This window comes from Phocoena sinus, chromosome 12 (assembly GCF_008692025.1).
Source record: "Phocoena sinus isolate mPhoSin1 chromosome 12, mPhoSin1.pri, whole genome shotgun sequence".
In the NCBI taxonomy this organism is placed as follows: Eukaryota; Metazoa; Chordata; class Mammalia; order Artiodactyla; family Phocoenidae; genus Phocoena; species Phocoena sinus.
This window is the reverse complement of record NC_045774.1, coordinates 20,370,241-20,382,607: the sequence shown is the minus strand read 5'-3', so window position 1 is coordinate 20,382,607 and position 12,367 is coordinate 20,370,241. Positions and strand designations below refer to the sequence as shown.

General features: G+C 38.4%; 1 protein-coding gene across 3 annotated transcripts in view; it reads left to right on the top strand.

Moving 5' to 3' along the window:
• Positions 1-12,367, top strand: part of UTRN (utrophin) — a 561,071-nt gene that overhangs the window by 285,038 nt on the left and 263,666 nt on the right. For all 3 annotated transcript variants that reach the window (XM_032650818.1, XM_032650820.1, XM_032650819.1), the window contains 4 exons: positions 355-504; positions 3,794-3,869; positions 9,548-9,762; positions 11,768-11,885. In XM_032650818.1, the coding sequence (XP_032506709.1) occupies positions 355-504; positions 3,794-3,869; positions 9,548-9,762; positions 11,768-11,885 (559 nt within the window). The remainder of the gene's footprint in view (positions 1-354; positions 505-3,793; positions 3,870-9,547; positions 9,763-11,767; positions 11,886-12,367) is intronic.

Genomic DNA, 12,367 nt, shown 5'->3' with positions numbered 1-12,367 from the left:
CCAGTGGCCATGGCTCACGGGCCCAGCCGCTCCGTGGCATGTGGGATCTTCCCGGACTGGGGCACGAACCCGCGTCCCCTGCATCGGCAGACAGACGCTCAACCACTGCGCCACCAGGGAAGCCCAAGAAAACACTTTTAATCTTTACAGTCCAGTACCTTGAAAAGTACAGTAGTCCAGTACAACAGCTGGCACACAGGGGCTGGCACGCATGTTCGCATCTTTGAAAGTTCGCAACTTGAAGGTTCATGTGTAGGGAACTTGCTGTATTTCCCAAAGAGATTCCTAATACAGTTCTTGATCTTTTCCTGGTATGACAACCTTTTAACCATACCCCTCTTCTGACTCCTTCAGGACTTAATCCAGGAGATGGATGATCAAGCTGAAAAACTCAAATGGCTGAACAGAACTGAATTAGAACTGCTTTCAGATAAAAGTCTGAGTTTACATGAAAGAGAAAAAATTTCAGAAAGCTTGAGAACTGTAAATTCGACATGGAATAAGGTGTGTGTTAAGAATTACTGCGACACCTTCCTCATGTTTATTGATTTTGTTGTTAAAGAAGTGGAACCAGGCAACTGTTTTACCTTTAAGTATACCCAAATATGGGCACATTTTATTAATGCTTACTAATATTGATAATTATATTTTTTTCATCTGTCATGGATGGAAGCATATGTTCTCAAAGAATACTTATTTTACATGGAATTTTTTTGGCCTAGGAGATTTATACATTATATACTATATTAAATAATGAGTATATATTAGAATTAGGCAGTAGAGTGCTAATAATTATACTCTGAAAATGAAAGCATTAAAATAACTTTGTGCTGTTGCATGTGACTTTTCACATACGTAGATTTATTTTTAATGGTTTTATTCATTCAACACGTATTTACTAGGTTCCACGTGGGATGTAATGGTATGTGGCTACAAATATGACTAAGATAAAGTCCTTTCTCTCATACTGTTACTTTTTTTGCAGTTGAAACAGAGGTAGATAAAGTAATAGATTTCTGTATATTTTGGCTTGGGTACATACCATAACAGAGTGTGAGGTCTGTCTGGGGCATTGAATGGATATGTTTCTGCCCTGGTTTGGATAGGTCCCATATCAGTCATTTTCCTACCTCTCTATCCTTTTAAAATGATAGCACTCATTCTATATCTAATGATTTAGGTGCTTTATTGATCTAGCCTCTCTGCTTGAGAATTACCGTCTTGATGAGTTACTGTTACTGATGACTCACACATCTGTATCTCTGGCCTGGACTCTCTCATTATCTAGACTTCATCACAGCTGCCTGTTCGGCATCTTCACTTCAGTGTCTAATAGGTATCTCAGACTAACATACAAAGTCAAACTCCTGATCTCCACCTCCCTCCTGTGCCTTAGTATACTTCTCCCACCTCAGTTACTGGTAATTACATCCTTATTGTGTTTTATGCCAAAAACCCTGGACTCAGTCTTATGACATGTGAATTATATCTCAATTAAAAACAAACAAACACGTAAACCTTGGAGTCACTATCATCAGCTTCTCCTTCAAAATACCTGTCTCTTTGATGGATGGTTTGAATGGATGGCTAGATGACTAGATACATGATAAGGCAAATACAGCAAAATTTTAACAATTGTACATATTGAGTGGCACATGGGTGTTCCTTGGGCAATTCTTTCGGCTTTTCTTAGGTTTGTGAAACTTCATAAATTTGACCATTTCTCACTACCCCGTGGCCACTAAGTTGTCTCAAGCCACCGTCATCTCTTGTTGTATGATTCCTACAATGGCCACTTCACTACTCTTCCTGTTTCCTCCTTTTCCCTTTGTCAGTCTCTTCTCAAGAAAGCAGCCGCATAACTCAGGGGCTTCCCTGGTGGCACAGTGGTTGGGAGTCCGCCTGCTGATGCAGGGGACGCAGGTTCGTGCCCTGGTCCGGGAAGATCCCATGTGCCGTGGAGCGGCTGGGCCTGTGAGCCTTGGCTGCTGGGCCTGCGCGTCTGGAACCTGTGCTCCGCAACGGGAGAGGCCACAATAGTGAGAGGCCCGCGTACTACAGGAAAAAAAAAACCCCAAACCCCCCCATAACTCAGTTTAAGTAACTCCCCTGAACAAAGCCTGCTAATGGTATCCATCACATTCAGAGTAAAGGCCAAAGTCCTCACTGTGACTTATTAGGTTCATCATGTTCTGGCTTCCTGTTATCTCTCTGACTTCATCTGCTACTCTCTCTCCCTGTGCTGCTTTCCAGACTTGTTGGCCCTGTGTCAAACATGCCAGACTCAGCGTGTGCATATTCAATCAGAGCACATGTATTTATTTAACACAGAGGATGTCAATGGGTATTGTGTAGAATAGGGTATGGTGGTCACTTTGGGAGCACGATGTTAGACAGAGCCAAACCTTCCTTTATCACAGGACTTCACATAGATTTTACACTAATTATGTGAATTACGAATGTCTAAGACGAAGCAATGCTTACTCTGTAGAGAATTTCAACAAATACATTTTAAGAAATACTAATCTGAGATATTTCATTCATTCATGCTTTTATTCATTCGCTTATTAGGTTTCTACCAGACTCTCATTTTATGCCAGGCACCATTTTAAGAACTAGGAATACAGTAAAGCATGAAAATGCTTCTAACCCAAAGAGCTTATTGTGGGTGAGACAAGTAGATAAACAATTATAACAAAGAGGTATCCGTGGGGACATAAAGGTAGGGCACCTACCTGGCTTTGGGTGATAACCCTGGAAAAGTTTGTGGAGATTATATCCAAGCTAAGATGATAAAAGATGAATGAGTATTGGTCAGATGGAGAATGGAGGAAAAGGCATTGCAGGGAAAAGAAGCAGTAAGTGAAAGGGTCTAGAGGGGACAGAGAGTGAATCTGGGTCCTGGAAGTAGCTCAGTATGAATTGGAAGGACAAGAGATGCTTGCAGAGACCTGGGGGCCTCACCATGCATCACAAGGAATTCAAGTTCTGTCTTAAAGCTATTTCACCACCTTGAAAGCAGTGGGAAACTGTTGATGGGTTTTAAACAAGTTACATTTTGAAAGATCACTATAGCTGCACCACAGAGATGGATGGAGCGAACCCAAGGATGGATATGCTTAGGACATCAGGACATCACGTAACTCCTCTGAGCAAAGCCCACCATCCAGATCAGGGTAACTGATCTGGAAAAATAGTTAGAGTCATTAGACAACTTTGTGAAGAGAGTGTCAAGGAGGCAGGTGATGAATCCATACTTGGACACGTCTGAATGTACAGTTGACAGGGAAAGCTGGACTGAAGATACGTTTTGAGAAGTCTTCAGCCTCTTAAAACTCCGCGTGATAAGTGAAACCATTAGAAACCAGGACCCAGGGAGAGAGGCCAGTATCGAGGGTTAGAAGACCAAAAATCCTACCCTGTAGAATGTTGGTATTTGGTGGATGGGCAGAGGAAAATGAGCTGGGGAAGGACACTTAGATCAGTCAGAGAGGTGGGAGTAAAATCAAGATTGTAGAATACTAACAAAATTCAAGGGAGAGGGAGTGGCAGCATTAAATGTTGCAAAGGGGCAAGGCAGTTAAGGACTGGATGACATTCTTGATGCTGGTGGAGCTGGGGGTCAAGCAAGACTGCAGTGGATAGTGGCTAGTGAAAGTGGACACAGAAGCTTAGGCACTGAGGGGGTGGAAAGCGGCGGCATTATCATTTAGAAGAACGCTTCCTCTTCAGAATATATAATCGTCTTTATTTATATACTATCCTTCTCTTTCTGTTTGGCCTGATGCTCTAGATATGCAGAGAAGTGCCTAGTGCGCTGAAGGAACACATCCAGGAACCCTGTTCTGTTGCTCAGACAAGAATTGCTGGTAAGATACAGTTTATTTCTTTACAAAATTTTTTGTACATAACAAAATTTTATGATTACAAGCATTGTATGTGAATTAGAAAAACTTATTTAAAACACAATGCAGTTGTGATTTCTTATTCTGCTTTCAATCATTTGAAAAGAACATCTTCTCTAAACACAAGACATATTTCACTGCCCAGTGTGTGCAAGGCATTCCCTCTCATGGGAGGTGAGACTTTTAGCCTTTCCTGGGACCAGAGTAGAACCAGATGCTGCTGGAGGCAAGGGAAGAGGCAAGGTGAGGACACTGGAAAATAGTTTTCTGGGGACATTTTGAAGTGAACAATTCTCCTAACTCACTGTCCTGATTCTGTTCTTATCTTACCACTCCTCGATAATCTGTTCTTCTGATAGCAGCTAAGTGATGCTTTAGAAACAGGTTTGATGTCACTCCTTTGATTTCAATCTTTTAATCACTTCCATCATACATAGGTGAGTTCTCCAATCTTACCATGGTCCAGAAGACCATGTATGATCTGTCTGCTACCTGTCTCTGTAATCCCATTTCTTATCACTTTTTCCTTTGTTCATTCTGCCTCAAACACACTGGTCTTCTTGCTGTTTCTAACATGCCAAAAACATTTCCATTTATGGTCTTTGTGCTTGCTGTTTCTTCTTTCTTTCTTACCCAAATGTCCTTCCCTCAGATATTGCATGTTTCACACACTCACTTCGTTCGTTCTCTTCTCAAATATTCCCTTTTTAGATGGGCCTTTCCTGACCTGACCACCCTATGTCAGATACATCCCGTCTCTCTCCAAGATACATCCTGTTTCTCTCCAACTTCTTGCATTGGTTTTACTTCGTGGCGTATATCCATTCACCCCCACCAGAATGCAAACTCTGCGAGGTCAAGGCCTTTGTCTTACACATTCCCATACCTGTAGCATCTAGTCAAGTGCCTTGCACATTATAAGTTCTTAATAGATATTTGATGAAACAGTGAATGAATATTTAGGTTGTTTTCAATTTTTTAGAAGCACAAAAAGTGACAGTGAGGATCGGGCAGAATGATGCATGAGCTATTCTCTAGGGTATGTGGTGGTGAATCACTGGGGTGATCGTGGTGAATACGGGCAACTTTACTTTGCTAGCTGCTGCCTAGACTAGTTGTTCCAGGTTACCCTTCCACCAGCTGAATGTGAGGCTTCTCATTGTTCTACGTTGTTTACAGCGCTCCAACATTTTATTCCCAGGACCGCTGTATGCTTTTTAAAATTATTGATTACCCCCAAAGACCTTTTGTTTGTGTGAGTTATGTCTATCAATATTTACCTAATTAGAAAGTAAAACCGAGAAATTTCAAAAGTTGTTTGTTAAGTTGTTAAAATAACAATAATAAAAAACATGCTGTTAATAAAATATATTTCATAAGATATTAACATAAGAAAGTATATTTCCCAAAACAAAAAAAATTAGAAAAGTGATAAGACATTACATTTTTGAAAATCTTTAAATTTCTGCCATAAGAGAAGACACCTGGATTCTTGTATCTGCTTCTTCATTCGCTCTATTGTGATATCATACGTCATGTAGCCTTGAGTAAAACGCCACTCTACATTTGAGAAGGAATGAGCAGGAAGAGGCAGATAACTTATTATGATGACGATCGTAGTTGTGGCATCCACACCCCTTGGAAGGGTCTCTAGGGACCCAGAGCTCCCCAGACATCACATTTGGAACCTGTGACCTGTGGAGATAGGACACTTCATTTTAATTTGCGTTTCCTCAATTACCTGTGTGCTTGAGCCTTTTAAAAATATGTTTATTGTCTTTCTTATTTCCTCTTCTGTGGATTGTTGGTTGATTTTTTTTTTTTTTGAAGAAACTGCTTTTTTTTAATTTATTTTATTTTTGGCTGTGTTGGGTCTTCTATTTTTTTGTGGTATGCGGGCCTCTCACTGTTGTGGCCTCTCCCGTTGCGGAGCACAGGCTCCGGATGCGCAGGCTCAGCGGCCGTAGCTCACGGGCCCAGCCGCTCTGCGGCATGTGAGATCTTCCTGGACCGGGGCACGAACCCGTGTCCCCTGCATCGGCAGGCGGACTCAGCCACTGCGCCACCCGGGAAGCCCGGTTGATGTTTTTTTTGAGTTTGAAAAAACTACTTTTGTTACTAATTCCTTGTCTGGAATGTGCATTGCAAATACCTTCTCCCTTAAACTGTGGCTTTTAAAATTTTTATTTGTGGTACTATTTTCAGAATTCTTAAACATTAATGATCTATTAATAGCTTTCCTTTTTGTGATTTATTTTAGAAATCCTCTATTATTCTGAAGATGTAAAGATATTCTTCTATATTTTACAATTTTAGTTTTCATATGCAGGTCCTTAATTCCACTGAAAATTAATTTTCCTAAGGTGCCTGTGAGGTCAAAATCTGTCCCATCATCTTCCCGCTGCAGCCATGGGTCACCACTTTTCCCAGCATCATATATTGACCAGTAAATTCCTCCTCATTGATCTATAATGTAGTCTCTGCCAAGGTCAGGCTTCTCTGCCACCTATGCACTGTGGCTGTTCTCTTCTAGTGGTCTGTTTGAATGTCGGGATCTGTAACACACGAGGTTAATCATTCATCATTAGCTGAGTAATACAACTAAATATCTGGTAAGGCATGACCCTCTATCAAAAATAAAATGTTTTGACTGTTCTTGGCCCTTTTCTTTCCTATGTTAATTTTAAAATCAAAATTTGAATGTATAATTTGGTTAAGTTACACACAAACCTGTTGGGATTTTTTTTTTATATTGTGCTGAATTTACAGATTGACTACATTTTTAAGAAAATTATTTAAGCCTCATTTAATATACCTTATGCTAAAGTGGGTCTAGATAGATCTAATAATTAATTCAACCACCTCTTGTATAAAAACTAAAGAAAAACAATTACCAGTCTCCCACCGTTCAAAATAAGACAAAAACATACAAGCAAAAAATATAGAGGAAATAAATATCAAACCTTTGGAGAAGACAAGAGTAAGTTCAGTCCCCCAAGCCAGATATATGGATTTGCTCAACTGAACTTTGTTAACATCTATATGATAGAAAGAAAACAAATTAAATCCTAAAATAGAAAGATTGTTTTCAGCAATGTGACGGGGTTTATCTTTCTTGCATAAGGAGTTCATCCAAATTGATAAGGAAGCAGATAAAGAACACATACAGTTATAAATTATACCATATTTGATTACCAAACATGAAGAATATTTATCCTCACTGGTAACCAAAAGGACGTGAAATGAAGCAATGGTGAAAGATGTGTGTTTGTCCGCAGAGATAGAATTTTGTGTGGATGCAGGATGTTCATAAGTTCCACACACTGCTGGAAGTCTAAATTTCCAACTTTTAAGGAAAACAATTTGGCAATCAGTAGTAGATACATTAAATTTTTACGTATTTTTTAACCTAGTAATTCTGTTTTGGGAAATTTCTACTAAGGTGGCAATCAGAACTGTAAAGGATACACAAAAAGATACTTCTTGCAAGTTCTTTTTTTTTCTGGTTTTTGTTGTTGTTTTTTTTTTTTGCAAGTTTTTTTTTTAATTCAAATATTTATGGAGCACCTACTATGTGCCAGGTGTAGTTCTAGGTGTCAGGGATTCATCAGTAAATACACGTAATAAATAAGTGAAATACATGCTATATTGGAAGAAAAATAGAGAAGTGTAAGAGAGACTGTACCACTGAGGTTGGCCGTGGAGCACATGAGGAAATCAGGTGTGCTGAGAGGATATTGAAATTTTAAAAAGAATATCAAGAGACCTCATTTAGACGATGATAAGTAGGCAAAGCCTAAGAGCAAAAACACTTTTGTTCAATTTCCTTAATATTATTCTTTATGTTCTCTGATGCAGTGTTGTGATAAGAATTTAAATATCCTTGACAGATGGCTATAGCTGCACCTGTGTTAAGTTCTATGCTTCTTTACACCCAGTTTTTTTCCAGTTTTATTGAGAAATAATTGACATACATCACTGTATAAGTTTAAGGCATACAGCATGATGGTTTGATTTACATGTACTGTGAAGTGATTACCATAAATGGATCATCTTCTCATATAGATAAAGTTAAAAAAAGAAAAAAGGAAAAAAATTCTCCTTCTGATGAGAACTCATAGGATTTACTCTCAACAACTGTCCTATATATCATACAGCAGTGTTAACTATAGACTTCATGTTGTACATTACATCCTTGGTACTTGTTTATCTTGTAACTGGAAGTTCGTACCTTTTGACCACCTTTCTCCAATTTCCTCTCCCCCCACCCTTCACCTCTGGTAACCACAGGTCTGATTGATCTCTTTTCCTATGAATTTTTTTTCTTTTTAGATACCATATATGAGATCGTGTGTATTTGTCTTTCTCTGTCTGACTTACTTTACTTAGCATAATGCCTTCAAGATCCATCCATGGTGTCTAAAATGATAGGATTTTCTCATTTCTTATGTCTGAATTATATGTATACATTTCAATACTAACCCCTTATCAGATATACGGTTTACACATATTTTTTTTCCCATTCTGTGTAGGTTGTCTTTTCACTTTGTTGTGTTGATGGCTTCTTTTGCTGTGTAGCAGCTTTTTAGTTTGATGCAGTCCCACTTGTTCAGTTTTGATTTTGTTGCGTATTCAAAGAGTCAACACCATGACCCAGGTCAAGGAGCTTTATTTCTGTTTTCCTCTAGGAGTTTCATGGTTTCAGGTATTACATTTAAGTCTTTAATCCATTTTGAGTTAGTTTTTTGCGAGTGGTGTAAGACATGGGTCCAAATTTACTGTTTCATGTGTGAATGTTCAATTATCTTAGCACCATTTACTGAAAAGACTATCTTTTCTCCATTGTATATTCTTGTCAAATATTAGTTGACCATATATGAAAGCTCTTTTTTAAAGTAAAAAAGTTCAGGAGTAGTCTAAGAATCCAGCTGTAGGAAGAGGTAACTAAAAGTTAGAGACTGTATACATAGATTATTACATAGGTATTCACAGTGATGTTTATTAAAAGAGACAAATGCTCATGTTGTAAAGGGAAGTGAAAAAGAACAGAAAATTACAAATAAGATGGCTTTACAATTAAAGCAAAAACATCTTGACAAAATAAAATAACGCTCCTAATTTTCTCATGGTTGATGTAGTTTTTATTTTCTCTTGATATCAACATTAGTTACTTTTGAGTTATTGCTGCCCTAGAATATGGTGAGACTGTGTGTTTAATTGCCATTATGGCAACCAAAAACATACAGATAATTCAGGAAATGCCATTGCCATTTCAGTATTAAAAAATAAAAAGTGGGCTTCCCTGGTGGCGCAGTGGTCGAGAGTCCGCCTGCCGATGCAGGGGACACGGGTTTGTGCCCCGGTCCGGGAGGATCCCGCGTGCCGCGGAGCGGCTGGGCCCGTGAGCCATGGCCGCTGGGCCTGCGTGTCCGGAGCCTGTGCTCCACAACGGGAGAGGCCGCAGCGGTGAGAGGCCCACGTACCGCAAAAAAAATAAAAAATAAAAAAACAAAATAAAAACCTGTTTCAATTGTTTTCCTTAAGCTAAATTTTACATAGATACACATACATGTCACCATTACATCACCACAGTCAGATTATCCTGCTGTGTTATTGATACTTTGCTACGTTTTTTATTTCAGCTCATCCCGGTGTCCAAAAGGTGGTGCTAGCATCATCTGCATCAGATATTCCTGTTCAGTCTCCTCGTACTTCAGAAATTTCAGTTCCTGCTGATCTGGATAAAACGATAACAGAACTGGCCGACTGGCTGGTGTTGATCGACCAGATGCTGAAGTCCAACATTGTCACTGTCGGGGATGTAGAAGAGATCAATAAGACAATCTCCCGAATGAAAGTAGGTACCTAGTGTAAAGGCTTGTCATGGAAACACCAAGATCTGTTTGGATCACTTTTGTTTATCTTAAACTCTGGGAGAATGAGCTTTAAAAAATTCTTGACCTGTCAAACAGCCATCCTGGGCTAGCTCTGATGAGTAAAGCTTTTCTTGCATTTGTGCTGTTTTCGTAAGAACAGGTTTAACAATGTGAGCTGTAGAGTCACTGTATTTTTATGATCTAAAACTGGTATCATAAATCCAGCCACATCACTGTAAATGTAAACTGGTGTTACATTTAATGCCTAGTGTCATGGAGAATAATTTGTTGAAGCACCTTTTCAACTTATATTTCATAATGAGCTTATTTGTTTAATTGCTGACATCATTAAGTGAGAATCTCCTGACTATAGTTTTATTTCTATACATATGCCATCTACTATCAATTTGTGAAGTTCTGTTTTCCACATTCAGTGTGTTTTTGGTACTGGGCTGTGTGCTGTCTAGGGATATTGAAATGGGAATGAACCATGAAATAATAACAGCTCTTGCTAAACACTTATTAAGTGCTTAATGTATGCTAGGTATTTTTCTGAGTATTTTACATGTGTTATTTCATTCACTTTAATAATCTTGTGAGGTAGGTATCAGTTTTATTCCCATATTAAAAACATGTGTGGCCAGGCACAGTCTAATAAAAGCTCCGGGACAGGTACACGCCACCTGTAAGGGGGAGCCAGAACGAGGAAAGGGATTACATCCACAGTGAACGAAGGCAGACTACATGGGATTTTGACATTCAGAGACAAAATAAATGGCATTCCTGGTATAGGGACCAGGGTGAATAAAGACATGAGGTGCGGAGCATGAAGGATATTGGGTCAAGAATTGTGCAGGAAAGAGGTGTATTAGGGAGTAAGAGAGCAAAGGCAGCTCAAGTTCACATTGTGAAGGAGCTTGTAGACCACGCAAAGCTCTTTGGACGTTTAGTCTGTAAGCAGTTGCCAAGCATCTTGTTTTTCCCTTTTCTTTTTTAAATTGTGGCTGGAGACTGATGATAACAATGCTCTGCTTGAGTAAGAAGACTGGGAATTGTGCAAGAGATGCTTAAAGCAAGGAGAAGAGCCTTTGCTGAGGGGCTGAGATGATGCTATTGCAATTAGCAGAAATCAGGAACAGAAGAAATGGAATGTGGATGAGGGTTTGATTGATTTAGTTTCAAATATGTTGTGTTGAGAGGCCCTTTTGCCGCTTAGAAGGAAATGATCAGCATTCATTGAACTGTCTCTTTGCGATTCAGGATTAGAAGTTGTGAATAAGCCATTTAGAGATAATATTTGACACTGTAGGAATAATTGAAATCTGAAAAATTAGTGAATTCACAGAGGAAGAGCTGGGAGAGAATCTTTGGAAATTGTGTTTTCTAATCTTTAAGGCTATTAGTTCTATACCTAAAACACCATTTTTCTGATATTGCTAACTTTTCTCCCATATTTATTAGTACTAAGAGACACAAACTTTCTAGAGCAGCAGTTTTTCATGTCTAAGATTATTTAATTTGCAGTTATTCCAATTAGGATTTTTCTAATACTTTACCTCCATCCCTGTAGTTGCCATTAATTTATATTCATATCTGATGTAGGACAGATATGCAAAGCATCAGCTGCAGAAATCACTACTGATGTTTTGAAAGCACTTTTTAGTTTTCAAAGAGATTTTCTTCGTTTAGTTTCCTCAGAGTTGATATAGCTGAACTGCAAGCATTTTATTATTTCTTTTTGTGAAAATAAAAACACAGAGAGGTAAAGTGCCTTGCCTGGTGATCCAGGTGATAAGTGGGAGAGCTGAGACTTGAACCTAGGACCTCTGACTTCAATTCCTGCACTTTCTCCACTACATCACTGATGCATCACTATCTCTTATAGGAGGAAAACAACAAGTTTGATGTCAACACACCAATTTTGCTTTGTTACTATTTTATCATATGGCTTATTAATCTATTTTAACAATCATTTTGTCTTAACAGATCACAAAGGCTGACTTAGAACAGCGCCATCCTCAGCTTGATTATGTTTTTACATTGGCACAGAATTTGAAAAATAAAGCTTCCAGTTCAGATGTGAGAACAGCAATCACAGAAAAATGTAGGTTTTTAAAAAAGTTATATATCATCTTTCACTTTCCCTGAAAATGGTAACACATACACACACACACACACATACATTTTTGAAGATTATTCAACCAGAAATTAATATTATTTGATAATTTGTTATTTGATGCTCTATTAATAAAATAGCTTTCCCTTGTTTTTTATTTTTTGTGAACATTGTCATAATTCCCTTATGAATTCCTTAAAGTATTAATATCATTACTTTTAAGTAATTACTGATACATTGAAGCTTTTTTCTTTTAAGTTAGAGTTTCTTTTAAAGGAACCAAAAAATACAAAAGTTAGAGAAACCCATAGGAATGCAAATCCATTCTTCTGTTATATTCACTGAAACCAAATCTTATTGTGTCTCTTAACTCATCTTCTCAAAAGTCATTCCAAAAATATTTATTGAGCAGTTACTATACACCTGTGTGCCTGGCACGAAGTTGGGAATACTTTAGTTAAATACAGAGT